This window comes from Vulpes lagopus, chromosome 7 (assembly GCF_018345385.1).
Source record: "Vulpes lagopus strain Blue_001 chromosome 7, ASM1834538v1, whole genome shotgun sequence".
In the NCBI taxonomy this organism is placed as follows: domain Eukaryota; kingdom Metazoa; phylum Chordata; class Mammalia; order Carnivora; family Canidae; genus Vulpes; species Vulpes lagopus.
Genome location: NC_054830.1, coordinates 5,428,802 through 5,447,167, shown reverse-complemented (window position 1 = coordinate 5,447,167; position 18,366 = coordinate 5,428,802). Strand labels below are relative to the sequence as shown.

General features: G+C 58.4%; 2 protein-coding genes across 7 annotated transcripts in view; one reads left to right on the top strand and one right to left on the bottom strand.

Moving 5' to 3' along the window:
- Window positions 1-5,786: 5,786 nt before the first annotated feature.
- Window positions 5,787-9,474, top strand: CCL25 (C-C motif chemokine ligand 25). Its single transcript, XM_041761225.1, has 6 exons — window positions 5,787-5,886; window positions 6,077-6,175; window positions 8,014-8,131; window positions 8,251-8,384; window positions 8,712-8,837; window positions 9,040-9,474. Exons 2-6 carry the CDS (start codon window positions 6,106-6,108, stop codon window positions 9,045-9,047), a joined length of 456 nt encoding a protein of 151 aa, XP_041617159.1. The 5' UTR covers window positions 5,787-5,886; window positions 6,077-6,105; the 3' UTR covers window positions 9,048-9,474.
- Window positions 9,475-10,968: 1,494 nt separating this feature from the next.
- FBN3 (fibrillin 3) overlaps window positions 10,969-18,366 on the bottom strand; it is a 54,679-nt gene continuing 47,281 nt past the window's right edge. For 4 of the 6 annotated variants that reach the window (XM_041764601.1, XM_041764606.1, XM_041764605.1 and 1 more), the window contains 5 exons: window positions 15,555-15,683; window positions 15,340-15,459; window positions 13,666-13,900; window positions 12,931-13,117; window positions 10,969-11,946 (listed from right to left, as the gene is read on the bottom strand). In XM_041764601.1, the coding sequence (XP_041620535.1) occupies window positions 11,608-11,946; window positions 12,931-13,117; window positions 13,666-13,900; window positions 15,340-15,459; window positions 15,555-15,683 (1,010 nt within the window). In that variant the 3' untranslated portion in view covers window positions 10,969-11,607. Of the gene's footprint in view, window positions 11,947-12,930; window positions 13,118-13,665; window positions 13,901-15,339; window positions 15,460-15,554; window positions 15,684-17,198; window positions 17,599-18,366 lie in introns of those variants that run through there. The other 2 variants (XM_041764602.1, XM_041764603.1) reach the window with 2 other exon arrangements.

Below are 18,366 nucleotides of genomic sequence, written 5' to 3'. Positions count from 1 at the left end.
AGGACCTTCCTCACAGCCCCCGTAGGAAGACAAGCTACTATTCTTGAGTCTTCTCTTGTCTGGGCTAATGTCCCCACACTGCATCTTCTCATGACCTTGGCAGAGCTCAGATACAGACAGAACTGACCGCAACCCTCCCCCAGCTAACTCCGTCAGCAGCTCCCTAGCGCCCTTTTGATGAAGGTCACCCTTCTTGGCTCAGTAGGTGAGGCCCTGAATAGACCGTCTCTTCCCACCCCATCTTCCGCTACCCACCCCATCTCCCGCCCTAGCCATCCTGCACTTGGCAGTTCCCTCTGGCGTCGTGCTCTGTCTGACGTCTGCCTAACACCTGCTTGCCCTGCAGGTCTCCATTCAGTAGCTCTTCTCTCTGGAGACCTGGTGGGGTGCCCTCTGCATCCCCACAGCCTGCGTGCAGACATCCCTCTAGAATGTGGACCATGTATCCTGTGATTGTCCTCCCACCATCTGTGAGCCTCGCATGGGGAGTGGTACGTCGATTATCTGTTCTCTCTCCAGCTCTCTGCATATCCCATGGCACCCGCTTTAAAGCATAGCTTTTATTCCCTTTCAGATATGGTGAGGCTAACAGATCAGGGGGCGATGGCCACTAAAAAGATAGAATGCGGGGTGTGTGTGGGGGGGAGATAGAATGCGGAGGCGCCTGGGTGGCTCAGTCACCTGAGTGTCTGACTCTTATCTCCGGCTCAGGTCATGATCTCAAGGTCATGGGATCAAGTGCCACATTGGGCCCTGTGCTCAGTGTGAAGTCGGCTTGAGATTCTCTCTCTCTCTGCCCCACCTCCTGCTCACATGCGTATGCTCTCTCTCTCAAAATAATAATAAAAGGATCGATTGCTACTCTCAGATCTCAAGAGGAGGGGGCACACCATGCCACACAGGGCCACATGGGGACACAACAGAGTTGGTCAGGAGGCAGAAGGGGTGAGGAAAGAATGTGGGTGAGAGCCTGTACTCTGTATTCTGTGAGAGGGAGTGGGTGAGGCAGCACGTGCCGGCTCAGGCCTGGCTGGTTCGCATGACTTCAGCAGGCTCTGGGGTATAGGGGCCGTCCCTCAGTTGTCTAGTCTCTGGTTCTGGGATGATCAGGTCAGGGGACATCCATGATGTGAGTGAGTGAGGACATCCTATGAGTGAGATCCATAAAGGAGGGCGCTCAGGCGTGGGCTCTGGACCCGCTGGTTTGCATATGGGAGGCGCACTCATGAGACAATTACTATCTCTAGGAATCTGCTAGCCCTGGGAGGGGCAGTCCTTCTATCATCAAGTGGGCCCTGGCTATCAAAACATCATAAAAAAGACATGCTTGGAGCACAGAGGATTTTTAGGGCAAAATACTCTGTATGGTACCATAAAGATGGATGCGTGTTTGTTGAAACGTACTAACAGATCAGGAGACGATGGCCATCAATGGTACTGTAGAATGTACAGTACCAGGTGTGGACCGTGAGGTAGACTGTGGACTTTGGATGATAGTGATTTGTCAGTCAGGTTCACTGATAGTAACAAATGCACCATCCAGTGTGGGATATTGATAACGAAAGCTGTCCATATGTGGGGCAAAGGGTATGGTGTGAAATCCCTGTATCTTCCCCTCAGCGTCACTGGATGGATTAAACTGCTCTAAAAAAATAATAATAAGTCTTAATACAAAAACAAAACTGAAAAGAATCAGTGTAAAATTATGAACTGACAGGCATCTGTGGCGAGAACTGGCCAGCCCACCAGGTTAGACACTAGCTGCCACGTGTGGCTAATGGGCTGCAAAATGTACAATCAAGATTTACTATGCCAAAAAGGGTCAGGGCATCTGATTAACTGTTCTTATTTGATCATAATGGATCATATTAACATGTGGAAATGATAATATTGTTATAGATAGGGTTATATAAAATAGAATATTAAAAACTGTTTTAAAGACATGCTTTTTAAAAAAAAAGTTATTTATTTGACAGAGAGGAAGAGCAAGGGGGAGAGGCAGAGGGAGGAGCAGACTCCCCTGCTGAGCAGGGATCCCCAACTGGGGCTCGATCCCAGGATCCCTGAGATCATGACCAAGCTGAAGGCAACTGCTTAACGGACTGAGCCACCCAGGTGCCCCAAGACATGCTTAATCCAGCCCCCGATCAGTACATGCAGAATGAAGGGGTCAGAGCTGAGCTTGGAATCTGGCCCTGCTTACTTGGGGAGATGACTTAGCCTCTCTGAGCTGTAGTTGGTTGTGCTTTCCCTGTAAAATGGGGATGAATATTAATCCTATAGGGCGGTTGTCATCTCAGGCCAGTTTCTTCTGAGGAACCCAGCCCATCCCCAGTGTTTTCCTGTCACACCAGGATTTATAGCAGTGTTCCTAATCTCAGGGTATCTTGCTTCATATTTGCAGCTTGTCTTGTCTCTTGTACCCTGGGACCATCTGTCTCCTTCACTGCTTTTCCCTGGCTCCCAGCCCAGTGCCTGGCATACAGTAGGCACTTGCTAAGTGTTTCCTGAATGAATAAGATAACAAATGGCCCCCAACAGATGTTCAGTGAGGATATCTGTGACATCACTGTCATCTTTCATGGCTGGGACATATCTGCTTACTCACTGCTATCACCCCGGGGCCTAGCAAATGGCTGGCATGGAAGAGGCACCCAGAAAATCTGTGTGGAAGAGGTGAATGGAGTTCGGCAGCTTCACAGAGGGTCTCCTGGAGGGCCCTGTGGGCCTCTCCCCTCAGAGCCCACCACCCTTTCCATACCACCTCTGCCTCAAGCCCAGCCTGACAGGCTCGGCAATAGGCCACATTCCTAGCTGGGGCAGTCCAGCTGGCCTGTCCCCCACACGTCCAGTAGGAGCAGGAGGAGCACCAGGACAGAGGCCAAGGCTGCCCACAATCAGTACTGATGGTCCAAGTCCCTCTAGAGGGCCTGGCCCCCATCTGGATAGTCACTGCAGCTACCCCATGGAACACAGAGACCCCTGGTCAGCCTGAGAGGGGAAGCCCTTCAAAGCCAGCTTTCCAGGAGGCAGCAGGGTCAACCACATCAGGAACACAGCGAAAGGGGTCACACAGGGACAGTCTATAAATTAAGTCCCTGCAGGCCAGCCAGAGGCTTGCAAGACATCATGGAAAAACCCCTTTCCTCCCTCCAGTTGTCTGGTAACCACTGTGCATCTGGGCCAGAGGGAGAGGCCACTAGGCACAGCAGGAGTCCAGGCCTAGCACAACCGCAAGGTGTGGGGCAGTGGGGAGGTGAGGGGGAGAGGGCCCCTGGCTGCTGCTTTCAGAGGCCACCTGAGCAGGGACCTGGAGGCACCAGAGGTTCAGGAGAGCTGTAGGCAGCACAGGGATCTAATACGCGACAGCAATTGCAGGAGGAGCCTGCAGCTGGTGGCACTTGGCCAGTGCCCCTGTGCCTTCTGATGACTCTCAGAGCTTCCCGGACCCCCTGTCTCCTCCTCTGTGAAGCGGGCCAACGCTGGACACCTGGGAGGGTTCTCCAGCAGAGAAATGGGAGTCGGCCTCCAGAGGGCCTCACTCGGTTCCCCACCACAGAGCCCATCCTCCCCCACCCGGTTCTGCCTGGACCACCTGTGTGCGCTCACTGGCGGTTCCCTCCCGAGGAGGACTCCCCCAGAGCTGAGCTGGGCTCACGGAACGAAGGCTTTCGCGGGCCCTTCCAACCTGCAGGCCCTGGCAGGTGGTCAGTCCCTCAGCTTGGCTCAGCTGCAGGCTGGAGACCACCCCCAACGGCCCTCGCGGTCGGGGCTGGGGACCGGGAGTCCCCGCACCCCGGCGCGCCCCAGCTGCGCTCGCGTCACACCTGTAGGAGTCCACCCCTAGCGCCTCCAGCAGCTGGAGGAACAGAGGGGCGCCCTCCTTCCCGGTTCAGCCCCGGTCGTGAGGACCTGGCCGGCACACGCGGCAGCTGCGGTCGTCAGGACCCAGGGCCTGAGCGTCCCGTCCGCCTCCCTGACACCTGCGCCGGCCCCAAGACGGCGCCAACACCTGTCCGCCCGCGCCCCGCCAGGTCTGGGTCACGCCACGTCTGGGCGGCTGCGGGCAGGCCGGGGCAGTGGGCCGGAGCGGAGAGGCCGCCGGGCCCGCCACGCCGCGTCCCCACGCCCCCAGCCACGCGGAGCCGCGTCCCACCCCGCCGCCCCCACCCGGAGCAAGAGGTCGAGGGACTGGGGTCGCGCGGGGGCCCGGAGGGACCGCCACGGGACCGCGAGGCGCGGGAGGGGCGGGGCCAACAAGCCCCGCCCCTGCTTAGCCCCGCCCCGCGCTAAGGCCCCGCCCCCAGAGCCTCGCGATTCCGCGCCGCGGAGCGGGCCGTGGATATCCGAAGCGTCTAGCTACGGCTCCAAGCGATAACAAGTTACAAGTTCAGAGCCGTCGGCTGTGAGGTCTCTGCGGAGCCCCCTTCCTGCTGCGACAGCCCACTCCCACCCGCGGCGCCCCTGGCTCCGTGAGCCACGCTGACCCGGGGGAAGGAAAACCGCGCCTGCTAGATGGGTCGAGCTTTGCTTCGTGCCTCCGTGCTTACCCGGGGCGAGCATTTCTTTGTTGGGGTGGTTGTTAGCATTTTTCTCAAGAGAATATTGGAGAAAATTCACATACCTTACACTGCACCCCTTGGAAGTCTAAGGTTGTGGGGGCCCCCCCCGCCTGGCTGGCTCAGTGGGTGGGGCCTGGGACTCTGGGTCTCAGGGTTGCAGATTCAAGCTCCATGCTGGTGGGTTCCTGGCTGGCTCAGTCAGTTAAGTGTCAGACCCTCGATTTCAGCTCAGGTCATGATCTCAGAGTCTTGAAATCAGCCCCACTTGGGGCTCTGTGCTCAGTGGGGAGTCTGCTTGAGGATCCTCACTCTCCCTCTGCCCCTTCCGCCACTTGCACTCTCTCTCTCAAATACATATATAAATTTTTTTAAATAAAATATTAAAAAGGCAAGAAGAAAGTGGGTGCCTGGGTGGCCCAATCGGTTAAGTGTCCGTCTGCCTTTGGCTCAGGTCATCATCCCAGGGTCCCGGGATCGAGTCCTCCATGTGGTGGGAGTTGTGCTGGGTAAGAAGTCTGCTCCTCCCTTTCCCTCAACCCCTCCCCACTACTCGTGCTCGCTCTCTTTCTAAGTAAATAAAATCTTAAAAAAAAAAAAGAAAGGGTAAGGTTTGAGCATTTACTATATTCGCAGTTACAAACCCCTGTTCTCTCCCCTCCCAGCCCATGGCAAAGACTGATTTTATTTTCTGTTTCTGTGGATTTGCTGGTTCTCAAAACCAGGGCATTTCTGTAGAGCTGTAAGGCTTCCCATTGTGCAAGGCAAAGGGTCTGGGCAGCCTGGGGCCTTTGGCGCAAAGCAGATGTAGGCCCTGGTATGCAGCAGGAGAGGGAGTGAAGGGAGGTGAGAGGGTGCTCTGCGGAGAAAGCAGGGGCGCTGAGAGGACTGGACCAGGGAAGAAGTCAAGGGGAGGGGGTCCTCCGGCAGCCAGCCTTCAAGTGGCCTGGGTCTGTCTGTCTGTGTGGTTTTGCCTCTAATCACCGAGGGAGCCAACCCTTGTCTACATCCAAGCACTGGAGAGAGAAGAGAGCCAGTGTTTCCTGCCAGCTCTTTGAAGTAAGTCCCCTTGTCCCCAGGTGCCTACAACTCCCTCCAGGTGTACCTTGACATCTGAGAGAGGAGCTAGAAAGAGAAAAACCGGAGAAGCCCAAAGCAAAGGAGGTGGGAGGAGGGAAGGGGGAGGGTGGACGAGGGAGGGTGGAGGAGAGCAGGAGGCCACAGGGTGGGGCCCCATCTATAAAGGTTGTGAAGCCTGTTGCCCTGCTGGGCTGGAGAGCTTGGATATCCCCAGCAGGCACAGCTCCTGAGACCCCAAGAGGCTTTGGTGAGTCCTCCCCCAATCTTGGCTTGAGACGAGCCGTGCGCCCCACCAGCATGACTTGACCCTATTCTGTGCTGCCCATCTCCTTTGCAGAGGGCCCTGGGGTTGGACTTGAGGCAGTGGGGGTATCCCCACTGCCTGCTGCTGTCCATCTGGGGTCCTCATCACCCCTACCTCTCCCATATTCCTCAAGACACCCGAGGAGGAGGATCAGTCTGCGCTATGAACTTGTGGCTCCTGGTTTGCCTGGTGGCCAGCCTCATGGGTGCCTGGTCTACTGTCCACACTCAAGGTAACGTCTTGAGCCATACCTACCCTGCCTCCCCGGAGCCCTCCTCTCCCCATCCATCCTTCCTGCCCTCCTCCATTTGTCCCTCCTTTCCTCCAGAAGCCTCCCCCATTCCGTCTCCACTACTGAATTCTGGTGGACAACCCCCCCCCCACACCCAGGGATGTAGAACCTCCTGGCATTTGTGCAGCTCCCTGGGGATGCAGACTCCCCCTAGTCCCTTCTTCCAGAGACCCTGTGATGCCTCTTGCACGGTCCGTGACCCAAGGCCTCCCTGCCGGGACTTAGCCCAACCAGGGACTGTGGGGAGCAGAGACAGCTCCCAGGGGTGGCATAGCCGGGTACGGCCAGGGACACACTGCAGTGATGTGACCCAACAGGAGTAAGTCCCCCTCCACCCCCATAGACTACCCTGTGGTCTGGCTGAAAGTTACTACTCAGTCTTTATGAGCCCCGGTTTCCCCATCTACAAAGTGGGGCTCTGAATTCCCGCTGCAGAGACGGGACATGAAAATCCAATGGGCTGATATTTGCAAAATTCTTGGCCTAGGGCCCAGCAACAACAACGATAACCATTACTGTTATTAACAGGGAGTCTCTTCTCTTCTCCCTCTATTGGGCATATGAGGATTTGGTGACCAAAGGCCAGTTCTTGGTGTCTATCAAGAGCCCTGCCACTGTGTCCTATGTGCCCAGGATGTAGGACAGGGTCCCAGGGGAGGCAGCTGAGCCCCAGCACTGGCTGAGCAGGGTCCCTGGCTTGGTCAAAGCCCCATAGCCCACCCCACCCCCACCTGCCCTGCCTGCCCCACCTGCCCCTCACCAGGTCTGAGAGCCCTAGCCCTGCTTCCAGCTAACCTTACCTTTGCCCAGGATAGGGCTGGGCTTTTTTCCCATTGTCCTGCTATCAGAGACCCATCCCAGGAGCCAGGCCCAGCCCGGGGCCCTTTGATCCTGGGGGCAGAGTGGCCCCCTGGCCTGCCTGGTAGTGCAGCCCAGGGTCCCTCTGACACCACTGCCCCTTGCCCTCTGGGGCCAGGGCTTAGAGATGCAGGGGAGTGCTCAAGCCCTCCTGCTCCCCCATCCTTGCCAGAACTCAGGGGTCAGCAGAGGGATGGGTCTCAGAGAGCCCTGAAGGCCTCTGCACCACCTGCCACTTCAGGTTCACTTGCTTACCCTGCCGGGGGGTGGGGGTGGGGGTGGGGGGGGGCTGCTGACACCAGCAGCTCCTCCTCCAAGCATACCCTGCTCTAGGTCCCTGCTCTTCCCCCTCCCAGCACAGATCGACCTCTGGGTCTCCCCACCAGGCTGGGAGATCCCCATGACAGCCCTGGGTCCAATTCCCCTCTGAGTCTGTCTACACATCTAGCACCCAGCAGGAACTCGAAATGCTTTCTTCGACCAATGCCTAAAGGAACAGAGACCTCCTGGTTTCTGGCCTGGTGACTGAGTGGTCACTCTGATGGGGAAGAGAGGCAGAGGCAGATGGTTCATTTTAGAAGGGCCTGGGTGGGGAGTGCTGGCCCCTGCCCCCCCCCGCCAGGGGGTTACATCTATGCTCCTTGCCCTAGCACAGGAGTGGGAGTGGCTTTGGCCCCTCATTCATTTTGTGGTCCTGGGCCCTTCCCAGCCCATGGATCCCCTCCAACTCCTGCCAGCTGCCCCCCTATCAGGGGCCAAAGGTGAGCCGAATTGGCCTCCTTATCAGCTGGGCTGTCTCTTGGCCTCCGCTGGGCCTGGGAGGGCTGTGGTATGTCTGCGGGTGCCTGCGTCTGTGGCCGTCCTCGCGGAGCGCACGTGCACGTGCACGCGAGACACAAGCCCATGGGTCGTGCTTGCAGGTGTCTCCGAGGACTGCTGCTTAGCCTACCACCACCGTGCTAGGCCCCGCCTGCTCATGCGTGCCCAGGGCTACCAGCGCCAGGAAGTGAGCGGGAGCTGCAACCTGCCTGCTGTGATGTGAGTACGACTGTGGGAGCCCGTGTGGAGGGGGTGGGGTTGGGGTGTGTGTCTTGTCCACGACTTTGCTCCCTGCTCACACCCTAACCTGGGAACCCTCTCGCCCCCTCCCCCCACAGATTCTTCTTCCCGAAAAACAAGATGCTGTGTGTGAACCCAAGAGTCAACTGGTTGCCAGATGTGTTTAAGATTCTGGATAATCGGAACAACACCCACTCAAAGCAGCACCTAGGCTCCCGGAGAAACTTCCAAGGTGGGTGACACCCACACCCAGCATCTAAGAGGCCAACCCCTCCCTGCTGTGGGCTCCTGGGCTTCTCAACCCCCAAGGAGGGGACTGCAGTCCAGCGTGCCGACAGCTGCCTCCACCCCAAAGGGGGCCAATGGCTGGTGAGTGGAGACTGAGTGCATGACCGACTTTTTTAGCCAAGACTTTTTCTTAATCGTTAGAGGTGGCAAACTCAAGCAAATGGGAAACTCATCGGCTCAAGTAACCAGCCAACGGCTTCAGGCTTGGGTGGATCCAGGTGCTCAAAGGGTATGGGTAGAGCTCTCATCTATTTCTTTCTCTCTTGGACAGACTCCCATCTGGGAGGTAGGAGGTCGAACACTGGAATGTCCAGGCTAGCACACTCCAAGTCCAAGTCCAGCAGGTCCACCAGAAGCAACAAGAAGAAAACTTCCTTCCTGAACATGGCTAATCCAGGTAAGGACTCTGATCATCCCTGCTGAGGAATGAGAGCTTCCGATCAGCACAGACTGGGTGAGCACCTGGACTCCCTTCCAGGACCAAGGAGGTTGGGTCTGGGGTCAGCCCTGCAAGCCGACACTTGGGTGGCTGTTCACTACCCTAACCCAGCTTCACTGCAATCCCGGTCACCTGCCGGCCTCTCCAATCCCCCCTGCAGGACCGTGAGCCTGTGCGTCTTCAGGATTAGCCCCACATGAGATGGGCTGGACCTTTCTCTACCGCATCTGTTCTCTGGGGCTCCGGGTACCCCAGCCTCCCTGTCATTCAGGCCAGATCTCCGTGGCCTGTGCCTGAGCCTACAGCTGGCTCCCCCTGCTGTCACCCCTGGCACATCCTGCTCCTTGGGCAGCTGGAAGGACGGAGCTGACCTTACTTACCTCAAGCCTGCTCCAGGAACCAGTCAGCGCAGGGCAATTGGGTCTTGCCGTGGATCATCGGCAATACATGGCCCACCTGTAGCCCCTTGCCACCCACCCTGGGCCACGCCTGCCTGTGTCCCTCTCGGTCCTTGCAGAGCACCAGTCCGTCCAGGGTTTCTCCTCCCAGGCCGTGATTTTTTATGGTTTTTAAATAAATATTTGGTGAGATGCCACTCCTGTCTGTCGCGTCTCATTATGGGGTGTGAGGTGCTGCCCCAGTCTTTGTTGAAGCCCCCGGGACCATCCCACCCCTGGACCTGAGCTGGCAGTCCTCACAGCTAATGGCTCCTGGGGGGCATGCTGGCTGCAGGCCCAGGTGCAAGTCCAGCTGGTGACCCTGAGCAAACTGCTCACTCTTCTTGGTGCCTCTTTCCTCGCCTCTAAACCAGGGGTCCCTGCGCTTGTTCTGCTCAGATCCCTGGGCTATATATAGTGAGACTGGCTGCTGCAGAGGAGCCCTCTGCAAGCTCCTGACAGGAGTCCAGAAAAGCTCCTGTTAAGTCAAGTGGACCAGAACTGGGCTGAGAATAGAGCCCCGGCACCAGACTCTAGTGACCAGTCTGCAGGGGGAGACAGGGCCACACTTCAGGGGCCAGATCACTGTCCTGTCCTCAGGCAGCCTGTCTCCACCACAAGAGAACATTCCAGATGAAAACCAAATGCTCCATCTCTAAAGGACAAGAGGCGGTCTGGGGTCACTGGGTCACACCTGCGCCCCACTGGGCTCTGTAGACGACTCGGGCTGATTCTACAAACTCTCTAAGCCTTGCTTCCACCCCCTGTGAATGGGTGTTATTTCTCATACAAGTTATTGGGGACTAAGTACGCTAGTATCAGGGTGCACCTGGCTGGGTCTGTAGAGCATGTGACCCTTGACGTCCGGGTCGTTAAGTTCCAGCCCCACGCTGGGTATAGAGATTATTTTTAAAATGAACTAATTATTATTATTTTTTAAGTACTACCGTCTGTGCCACGCACAGCATGCGCATGCGTGGACCACACATCAACGGTTTCCTGGCATTGAGCTGGGCCGCCGGGTCAGGTAGACGCAGCCCAGCTGGGAACCGGGCAGGATGGCCCGGGCAGGATGGCCCGGCCAGGGGACAGCAGCGAGGCTGGCGCAGCTGCCCTATTTTGAACCCCGGCTCTGCTACCTGCAAGCTGTAGTCCCCTTGGCCAGCTTGCTTAACCTCTGCGAGCTGGTTCTCCAGTCTGTAAAGTGGGGATGAGCATACCAGCCCCTATTCCCCACCGTTGCGATGACAACTAAACCAGTTCGGCAGGAATGGTGACCTGGCACGTCGTGTGTGGTCAGGCAGCAAGAGCTGAGAGCTGTTGTCGTTGTCGTCAGTACTAGCAGACCCACGAGGGCTTGCGGTGGTGGCCACCCGCAGCCTGGCTCTGTGCCACTCATGGGTGGCAAGTCCGCAGAACCCGCCTGCACCCTGGGACCGTGTCCCCCACCTCCTCAGGTGGAAGGTGACCTTCACCTGTGTCTTACCTGCCCGCTTTCTCCTCAGAGCCCCGGGCTAAAGTCCAGCCTTCCAAAGCTCCCACCCCTGAGGCCTCTTGCTCCCTGACCCAGGGGCCCAACCTGGCCCTGCTGATGGCAGCGTCTCCTGACTTCCAGAATACGCCAAAGAGGCCGACGTAACCCAAAATAACTTTATTGTCGTCTCTGCTTCTGATATAAAAGCACCCTGGCATCCTAGCCCACCTGACCAGGGGCCTGGGGAATGACTGTGTGTCACCAACCCCAGCCGGGGCCCCACGGGCTCTTTGGCTCGGAGGGTCCAGCCCCAGGCCCACCCAGCCGCCCGTTCCCGGGGCCCACTGGCCCCTGCGGAAGAGCCACGGCGCAGTGCAGAAGTGAACGCCTGAGATTGACAAGATTTAGGGAATCTCAGGCCCCTCCTTGCCCCTGGTTGGCGGGGGAAGGTGCATGCTGCAGCTTCCGGCGGTCTCCAGGGAAGACTGAAGGTCGGGGTCCCCCTGGGCAGCGGCTGGGTTCGCCTGAGGTCGCAGAATCGTATGTTACTCTTCCTGAGTTTTGGGGTTCCACCTGGTCAGCGATCCCATTGCCGGTGGGATCAGTCCCTCCACTCCAGAATCTGGCACTCTGGAGGGGAGGAGGAGTAGGGGCCCTGGGGCACACCTCCACACCAGATGTGCAGCGAGCGGAGTGACCTCAGTTTCCCCAAAATCCCGCCGGAAGAGGCAAGGATGGGGCAGTGCCTGAGCAGGAAGTCCAGAGAGGGGGCTGCGGGAGGGACCTGGGTCCGGTGGCAGGTGCGGGCTCCTTTCAGCTACAGCAGCTGCAGCTGTACCTTTAGCCGCAAGGCCCCGCCGCTGGGCACCCGCTGCCCCTCCGGCCAGGTGCCCCAGGGCCCTGCCACGCTCACCACCTCCAGCCGGTAGGTTCCAGGCCCGGGCCTGCGACGCCCCAGCTGCAGGGAGCTGAGGCCCTGGAGGTGATGCATGCGGAAGAAACCTGGCCCGTTGCCACGGGCGATGACATAGTGGACCCGTCCTCCCAGGCTCTCCAGTGCTGGCCGCAGCTCCAGGATGTGCCCAGCGGGGCTCAGGCGGGAGAGGTTCAGGCCCAAGGTCAGCGGGGCCTCGGAGTCAAGGCTGGCCAGGCTCACCTGTGGGCAAAGACCAGGCAGGTGATGGTCACGCGGGGAGGATGGGAATGCAGTGGGTAGGGGCCACGGGGTCACGGCCAAGGGGAGATTTCAGCCAGTCTCTCAAGTGGAGGACAATCTGGAACCCTCTCTGCCCTGACTTCTGTCTAGGCCTCCATCTGCAGGCCGAGCCTCAGCTTGGGCCACAGACAGAGGCATGAGGATGGTGGAGGCTGGTCCCCCAGTGGAAAGCAAAGATGGGCAGGTAGATGCTCAGGCCTACACAGTGAGAGAGACCAGAGGAGCTGCTCGATAGCTTTCCGGTTCCCGGGGTGGGGGAGGGGGTGGGTTACTACGCTTCCTGCATCTGGGCTCTTTGAGAGCACCCTGTGTGTAGATGACAAACCCCTCTTTATGCGAGCGGCTCTGAGTGCGCTCCTGGTCCTGGCAGCCAGACAGGGCCCTGAATAAGCCAGTGGCCTCAATGGCAGGCCGGCCCCAGCCTGGGTGACGGGCTGGGTGACAGGCTGGGTGACGTAGCCAGTCCTACAGGAGGTGATCTGTTTTCTCCTTGGCTCTGGGCAGGGCTGGGTTTGTTCCCTGCCTCATTTACATGGTGAGGAGTGCTTGGTGTTTGGGCTCCTGTGAAAGCTCTTCCTCTTACCCTGCCCCTGGGTTCTAGGGCCTAGGCCCTGGCCCCAGGGAGTGTTGCTCAGACGTGTGCTCTTGCTGACACCTGCTGGCAGTTCGTGGGTATTGCAGGCAAAGCCCCAGGGCCAGCCCACCTCAGCCCAGATTCGCTGGGGGGGGCGCCCATCCCAGGACCCCCCACAACCACTGCATTCACTCACTACAGACACAGCTTACAGAAAACAGTGGTAACGATGGGGTTACAGATACGGCCACTCTTTTCCAGGAAAAGGGAAAAAAAGCAAAAGTAATAAGGAAAAGAAGGCAAAGTAATAGACTCATATTTCGTTAATAATGAGAGCTCCTCAGACCCACCATTCCTGTCTCACTCCTGCCTTCATTCTGCCCCACCTGGTGGTCACCATGGGTGCTGCGTCGTGGCCGGTCACGAGCAGGGAGGCCATTGATCTTGCATTCATAGCAGGCTTCGGATGAGAGCAGCTCTTCCTCATCCGGGGTCTCCTGGGGTCTGGGGCTGAAGCCCAAGCCAGAGACACAGTGCCTGGGCCAGGACAAGGGGTGGTGGGTCTTCAGGGGCAGGCTGGTGGGGTCTCCCCAGCCACCCTCTCCGACCCCCACTCTCCATTCAGAGCCACACTGCTTGTGGGGACGGGTGCTGGCGTGTAAATGAGCAGGTGTGCCTTTGCATGCACCGACACAAGAGATGTGTGTATATGTGCATGAACCCCTTAGCTTACTGGGCACAGATGTGAACCTGCAGGCACCCCAGGATGCGGATGCATGCCCACTGAGAGTGCCTAAGGGTGCCCAGGCGTGTTGGCATAGGTGTGAGTCGTGCATGTGCTCAAGGGTATTGCAGAGAAGTGTGCATCTACCACTGTGCACCTGCAAGTATACAGGAATACCATGAAGGCCATGACACCAAATTGGGGTGTGAGCCTGAGTGTGCACCGATACAAGTGCCGTGAGGCTCTGTGCTCAGGTCTCTGGGCACATGTGTGTAAATGCATGAGTACATGGGTTCATGTGTGTGTGTGCGTGCTCTCGCAGGGTTTGGGAACCCGTGGCCGCCCTGCTCAAGCCCCTTACCCTTGCCCAGCCCGGAAGTAGCCTTGGGGGCAGCCGCACAGGAAGCCGCCAGGGGTGTTGGCGCAGCCGTAGCTACAGGGGCCGCCCCGTGCGGCACACTCGTCTACATCCTGGCAGCCCCCCAGGGCCTGGTCAAAGTCAAAGCCAGAGGGGCAGACGCAGCGGAAGCCACCCAGCGTGTTGTGGCAGGAGGCGCTGCCGCAGGCCGTAGGTGACAGCACACACTCGTTTTCGTCTGTTGAGTGGGAGAGAGCCACAGAGAGAAAACGTGGGGTGCAGGAGGGTGGCCTTTGCACCCCCAGAGCCCCTTCCCGCAGCTCAGTCCACGCTCAGTTAACTCCGGCTCCTCCTTCAGAGCCCTGGGTCATCATCAACCTCCATCAGGTTCTCCACCAGCCTGGGGGGGTCTAGGGCGGACTAGGTCGGCTTCTCCCCCTACACTCCTTTACTCCCCCAGCCTTATAGTTGTCCTTCAAAGCATTTCTCCAAACTTCCCAGAAATCTGAAATGGTGGGACGATCTGGAACGCGGTTTCTTACTTGGCACTAGTGACATTTGGGACCGGGTCATTCTATGGTGGGGGCTGTCCTGTGTACCATTCAACATTGCGTGGCATCCTTGGCCCACACTCACTCAGTGCCTGGAGCACCCCCCCTCCCCGTCGTGATGAGCAGAATGTCTCCAAGATACTTCAACGTGTCCCCAAAGGGGCAGAACCATTCCCCGATGAGAACGACTGGCCTGATTAACCCCTGTCCCGGCCACTAGGGTAGACACCCCAAGAGCAGGGCTGGCGTCTGCTGCTTGGCCCACTTCTGCAGCCTCAGGGCCTGATGCAAGGCGTGTCCCAGGCAAGCCAGAGCTGACGGAGGGAGGGATGAGTGTGCAGCAGGGGAGGCCTGCCCACCAGAAGGGACGGGCGTGGAGGCCAAGGTCTGGTGGTCCCCTCCCCGGGGGCCAGACGCCAGAGGGCAAGGGAAAGACGGACAACTTAGCCTTGGACCCACCATCGGGGCAGGAGGAGGGACCAGAGAGAAGGTGGTGTCAGAGAGGCGGCTGGAGGGCAGGGACAGCTGCCCCAGAGAGGCGGAGGGAGGAGGGTGTCCGGGAGCAGCAGGCAGCGGTGGTGCCCGGGGCAGGGGAGGGGGGGAGGTCTCCAGAGAGCAGGCCCCACAGGGGCAGAGAGTGAAAGCCAGACTGCAGGGGAGGAGCAGAGAGAGGTGGTATGGATGAGGCTGCCCTCGGGAGGGCCCGGAGCACAAAGAGAAGCATGCGATGGAGAAGACGGGGTGCAGAAGGCCAGTCCCCCAGGCTGAGGGCCTCTGCAACGGCCGTGGCAAAGATGGGCACGCACGCTCCCGTTGCCCACTGCCACGCTCATGGCAGGCATCGCTGATCGATCCTGGCGCTGACTCAGAATCCTTCGCAGCTGAGCCCTCCGGGCCACCACTCCCTACAAACCGGACTTGAACTTTGCCATTGCCCTGCGGCCCCCGGACTCCCCAGCAGTGGGCTGGGGGACGCACTACCTCCCAGGCCGGCCCATCTGTCCTCTAGGTAGTTGTGCCTGTCACGGGGTCCTGGGTGGGAGTGGATCCCAGTTGCCTGCCCCGACAGATTCTGATGCCCGCCGCCTGCCCCCGCCCCCGGTACCTCCCAGTCCTGGACACTCACCCACACACTGGCTCCACTGGGAGTGCGGGGTGAAGCCCTGGGGGCAGCCACAGCGGTAGCCCCCCAGCTCATTCTGACAGCCGTGCTGGCAGCGATGGGGCCCGTCACACTCGTCCACGTCTGTGAGACACAGACAGGGCCAGCGGGCTCGCCGGGCGGCCCCCCACCCTGGAGCGCAGCCGGGGGTCTGGACCCCACCCAAAGCCCAGCTCTACCTTCACAGCCACGGCCTGAGCTGTCCGGGGCGAAGCCTTGGTGGCACTCGCAACTGAAGCTGCCTGGCGTGTTGTGGCAGCGCCCGCGAGGGCCACACGGGCCAGGCTGAGCCAAGCACTCGTCATTGTCTGCAGGGGACACAGAATGGGCAGGACGGCCTGGCGGTTAGGGGATTTGTGTCTGGCCCATTGCCTGATGGATGGTGTGGCTTTGGGCAAGTCACTGATTCTCTCTGTGCCTCGGTTTCCCCTTCTGTGAAATGAGATCCGTAACTGTCCCCGCCTCACGGAACTGCCCTGAATGGGTGAGATGACGCACATTGAGGACTTCACGTCTGAATCGCTCCTGCCCGCCTCCAGAGCTGTGTGAGTGGAGGGGGTGGGGGTGGGGGGGCTGACTGGCCCTCTGCGGGCCTGCTGCCCCAGCTACGGCTTCTCCTGGCTGCGTTTCCGTGACATTGACGTCATCGCATAAAGGACTTGGGATGGCACCGAGCACAGGAGTAAAAGATGAACAAAAACCCCTTTCCTGGGGTTACCAGTGCCCTCTGTCCTCCTGGAAACTCAATAATCATGAGATGTCGACCCGAGTTATCGATGGAATGTGGGCGCCCCCCCCCCTTCGAAGGCCTCGCAAATTCGTATGTTGAAGCCCTAACCGCACAGTGATGGTATTTGGAGGCGGCACCTTTGGGAGGTGCTTTAGAGCAAGTTTAGGGGAGCTCTTGAGGGTGAGGCCCTGAGGATGGCGTGAATGCCCTTGTAAGAAGAGACACCAGAGAGCTTGTGCGCTCTCTGCCATGTGAGCACACAGCGGAGGGCAGCTGTCTGCAAGCCAAGAGGAGAGCCCTTACCGGAAACCCACCGTCCTGGCCCCCTGACCTTGGCCTTGCAGCCTCCCGAACTGTGAGCGCTACGTGTCGTTGCTTAAGCGCCCCGGTCTAGGGTGTTCTGTTCCAGCCGGGCAAGCAGAGACAAGGCTGGTTACCCCACAACGTTGCTATGGTGGTAACGGCCCACGCTGGGGCTTGCGGGGGGGCGGGGGGGTGCACCACACATTCCTGGCGGGTGACCCTAGCTTTGGCCTTCTAGAGTATGAAGATTCCTGACACTAGACACTTCCCGTTGGGGACCTCCTGAAATCTCTCTTGGGTACAAAACACTGGCGTGCGGCTTCTAAGCCAGAGGGGTCCTGTATCTGCTCATGGGTTCATCCCTCCTGTCTGAGCTGTCCTTTGAGGGGCCACAGAGACCAGCATCTGGCTCTACTGTGGTTTCTTTCCCTTGCACGCAGCAAAGCAAACCAAGCGTCAGGTGGCCGGGTGCCTCCGGTGGTCCTGTCAGTTTGATCTTCTGGTTCAGTCATCAGCGAACAGAGGCCCTGAGACCCAAGTCTGGCCCATTGGCTGTTTTTCGTAAATAAATTTTATTGGCACGTGGCTACGCGCATTCATTTATGATGATGCACTGTCTATGGCTGCTTTTGATCTACGAATGCAAGGCTGAGGATTTTCAACAAAGGCTGCATGAATCGCAAGCCCGAAAATATCTACTGTTGGCCCTTTTATAGAAAAAATTTGCCGACCTCTGAGCTAGTTAGCCCAAGCCCACCCACGAGGAGTGCAGGCTATGCAGGTGTTCCTTATGGGTGATCTGGAGCCTTCGATCTGTGGGAGAGGAGACCCACGTGAGCTGGCCGGGTGCATGGGGTGAGTGCACACGTGCCAATGCCACGTTAGATGTGCTCCTCTTCGGAGACAGGGTAAATAACTTTACTGCGCAGAAAAAGGGAAACGCATCTCGTTTCAAGGCTCAGAAGGCTCTTCCCCACATGGACACACCGCTCGCTTCCTCACTTCCTTCAGCCCTTTGTAAAATGTCTCTTTTGATGAGGCTTCTCCTGATCCCGGGGTGAAAAATTGCAGCCTTCCCAATCTCGTTGCTCCGCTTTAGTTTTTCTTTCTGTCACGCCACACGTCACCTTCCAACACGCTATAGTGTAACCTTGTTGTCTGCTTCTGTCTGGATTCCCTGCTGGCGGTGACTGTCCGCGACAATAGCAAGCTTGCCTCTTGCTAGAGGGCAAGGCAAATGGCTTCTAGAAAGGGACAGCTAGGGGATCTCTGGGTGGCTCAGTGGTTTAGCGCCTGCCTTCGGCCCTGGAGTCCCAGGATCGGGTCCCACATTGGGCTTCCTGCATGGAGGCTGCTTCTCCCTCTGCCTGTGTCTCTGCCTCCCTCTCCCTCTGTGTCTCTCAGGAATAAATAGATAAAATCTTAAAAAAAAAAAAAAGTAGAAAGGGACAGCTAGGAAATATGTGTGACTTTGTTCCAACTACTTGGCTCTGGCTCTGCTGTTGTAGCGCAAAAGCAGCCACAGACCCTATGTGAACGAATGGCCGTGACTGTGTACCAATAAAACTTTATTAACAAAAAGCAAGTAGGGGGCTGGGCCCGACCTAGGGGTTGGAGTCTGCAGACCTTTGGCCTAGAGCCCTGCCTAGTGCACAGTAGGTCTCAGGAAGTACTGACTGAGTGGGTTAGTGGGAGCCTGAGTGGGGCCACCCGTGGCTGTGCTTGGCCCTCAGAGGAGATCTGGTTCTCTGAGGCCACCAGACACTAAAAAGCGATGGGAGTGGTTGATGCCCCTGTAGCCTTGGCTTCTGAACCAACTCCCCCTCTGGACCCTGTGAGCCCCTGGGCTTTCGGGAGCACCCTGGAGAGACCCTAGGAGAGAGACCCAGCAGGGACAAAGGTAGGTATCCTGGGCCAAGGTCAGAGGGAGTCCTCAGGGCAGGGCCCCATGTCCCCAG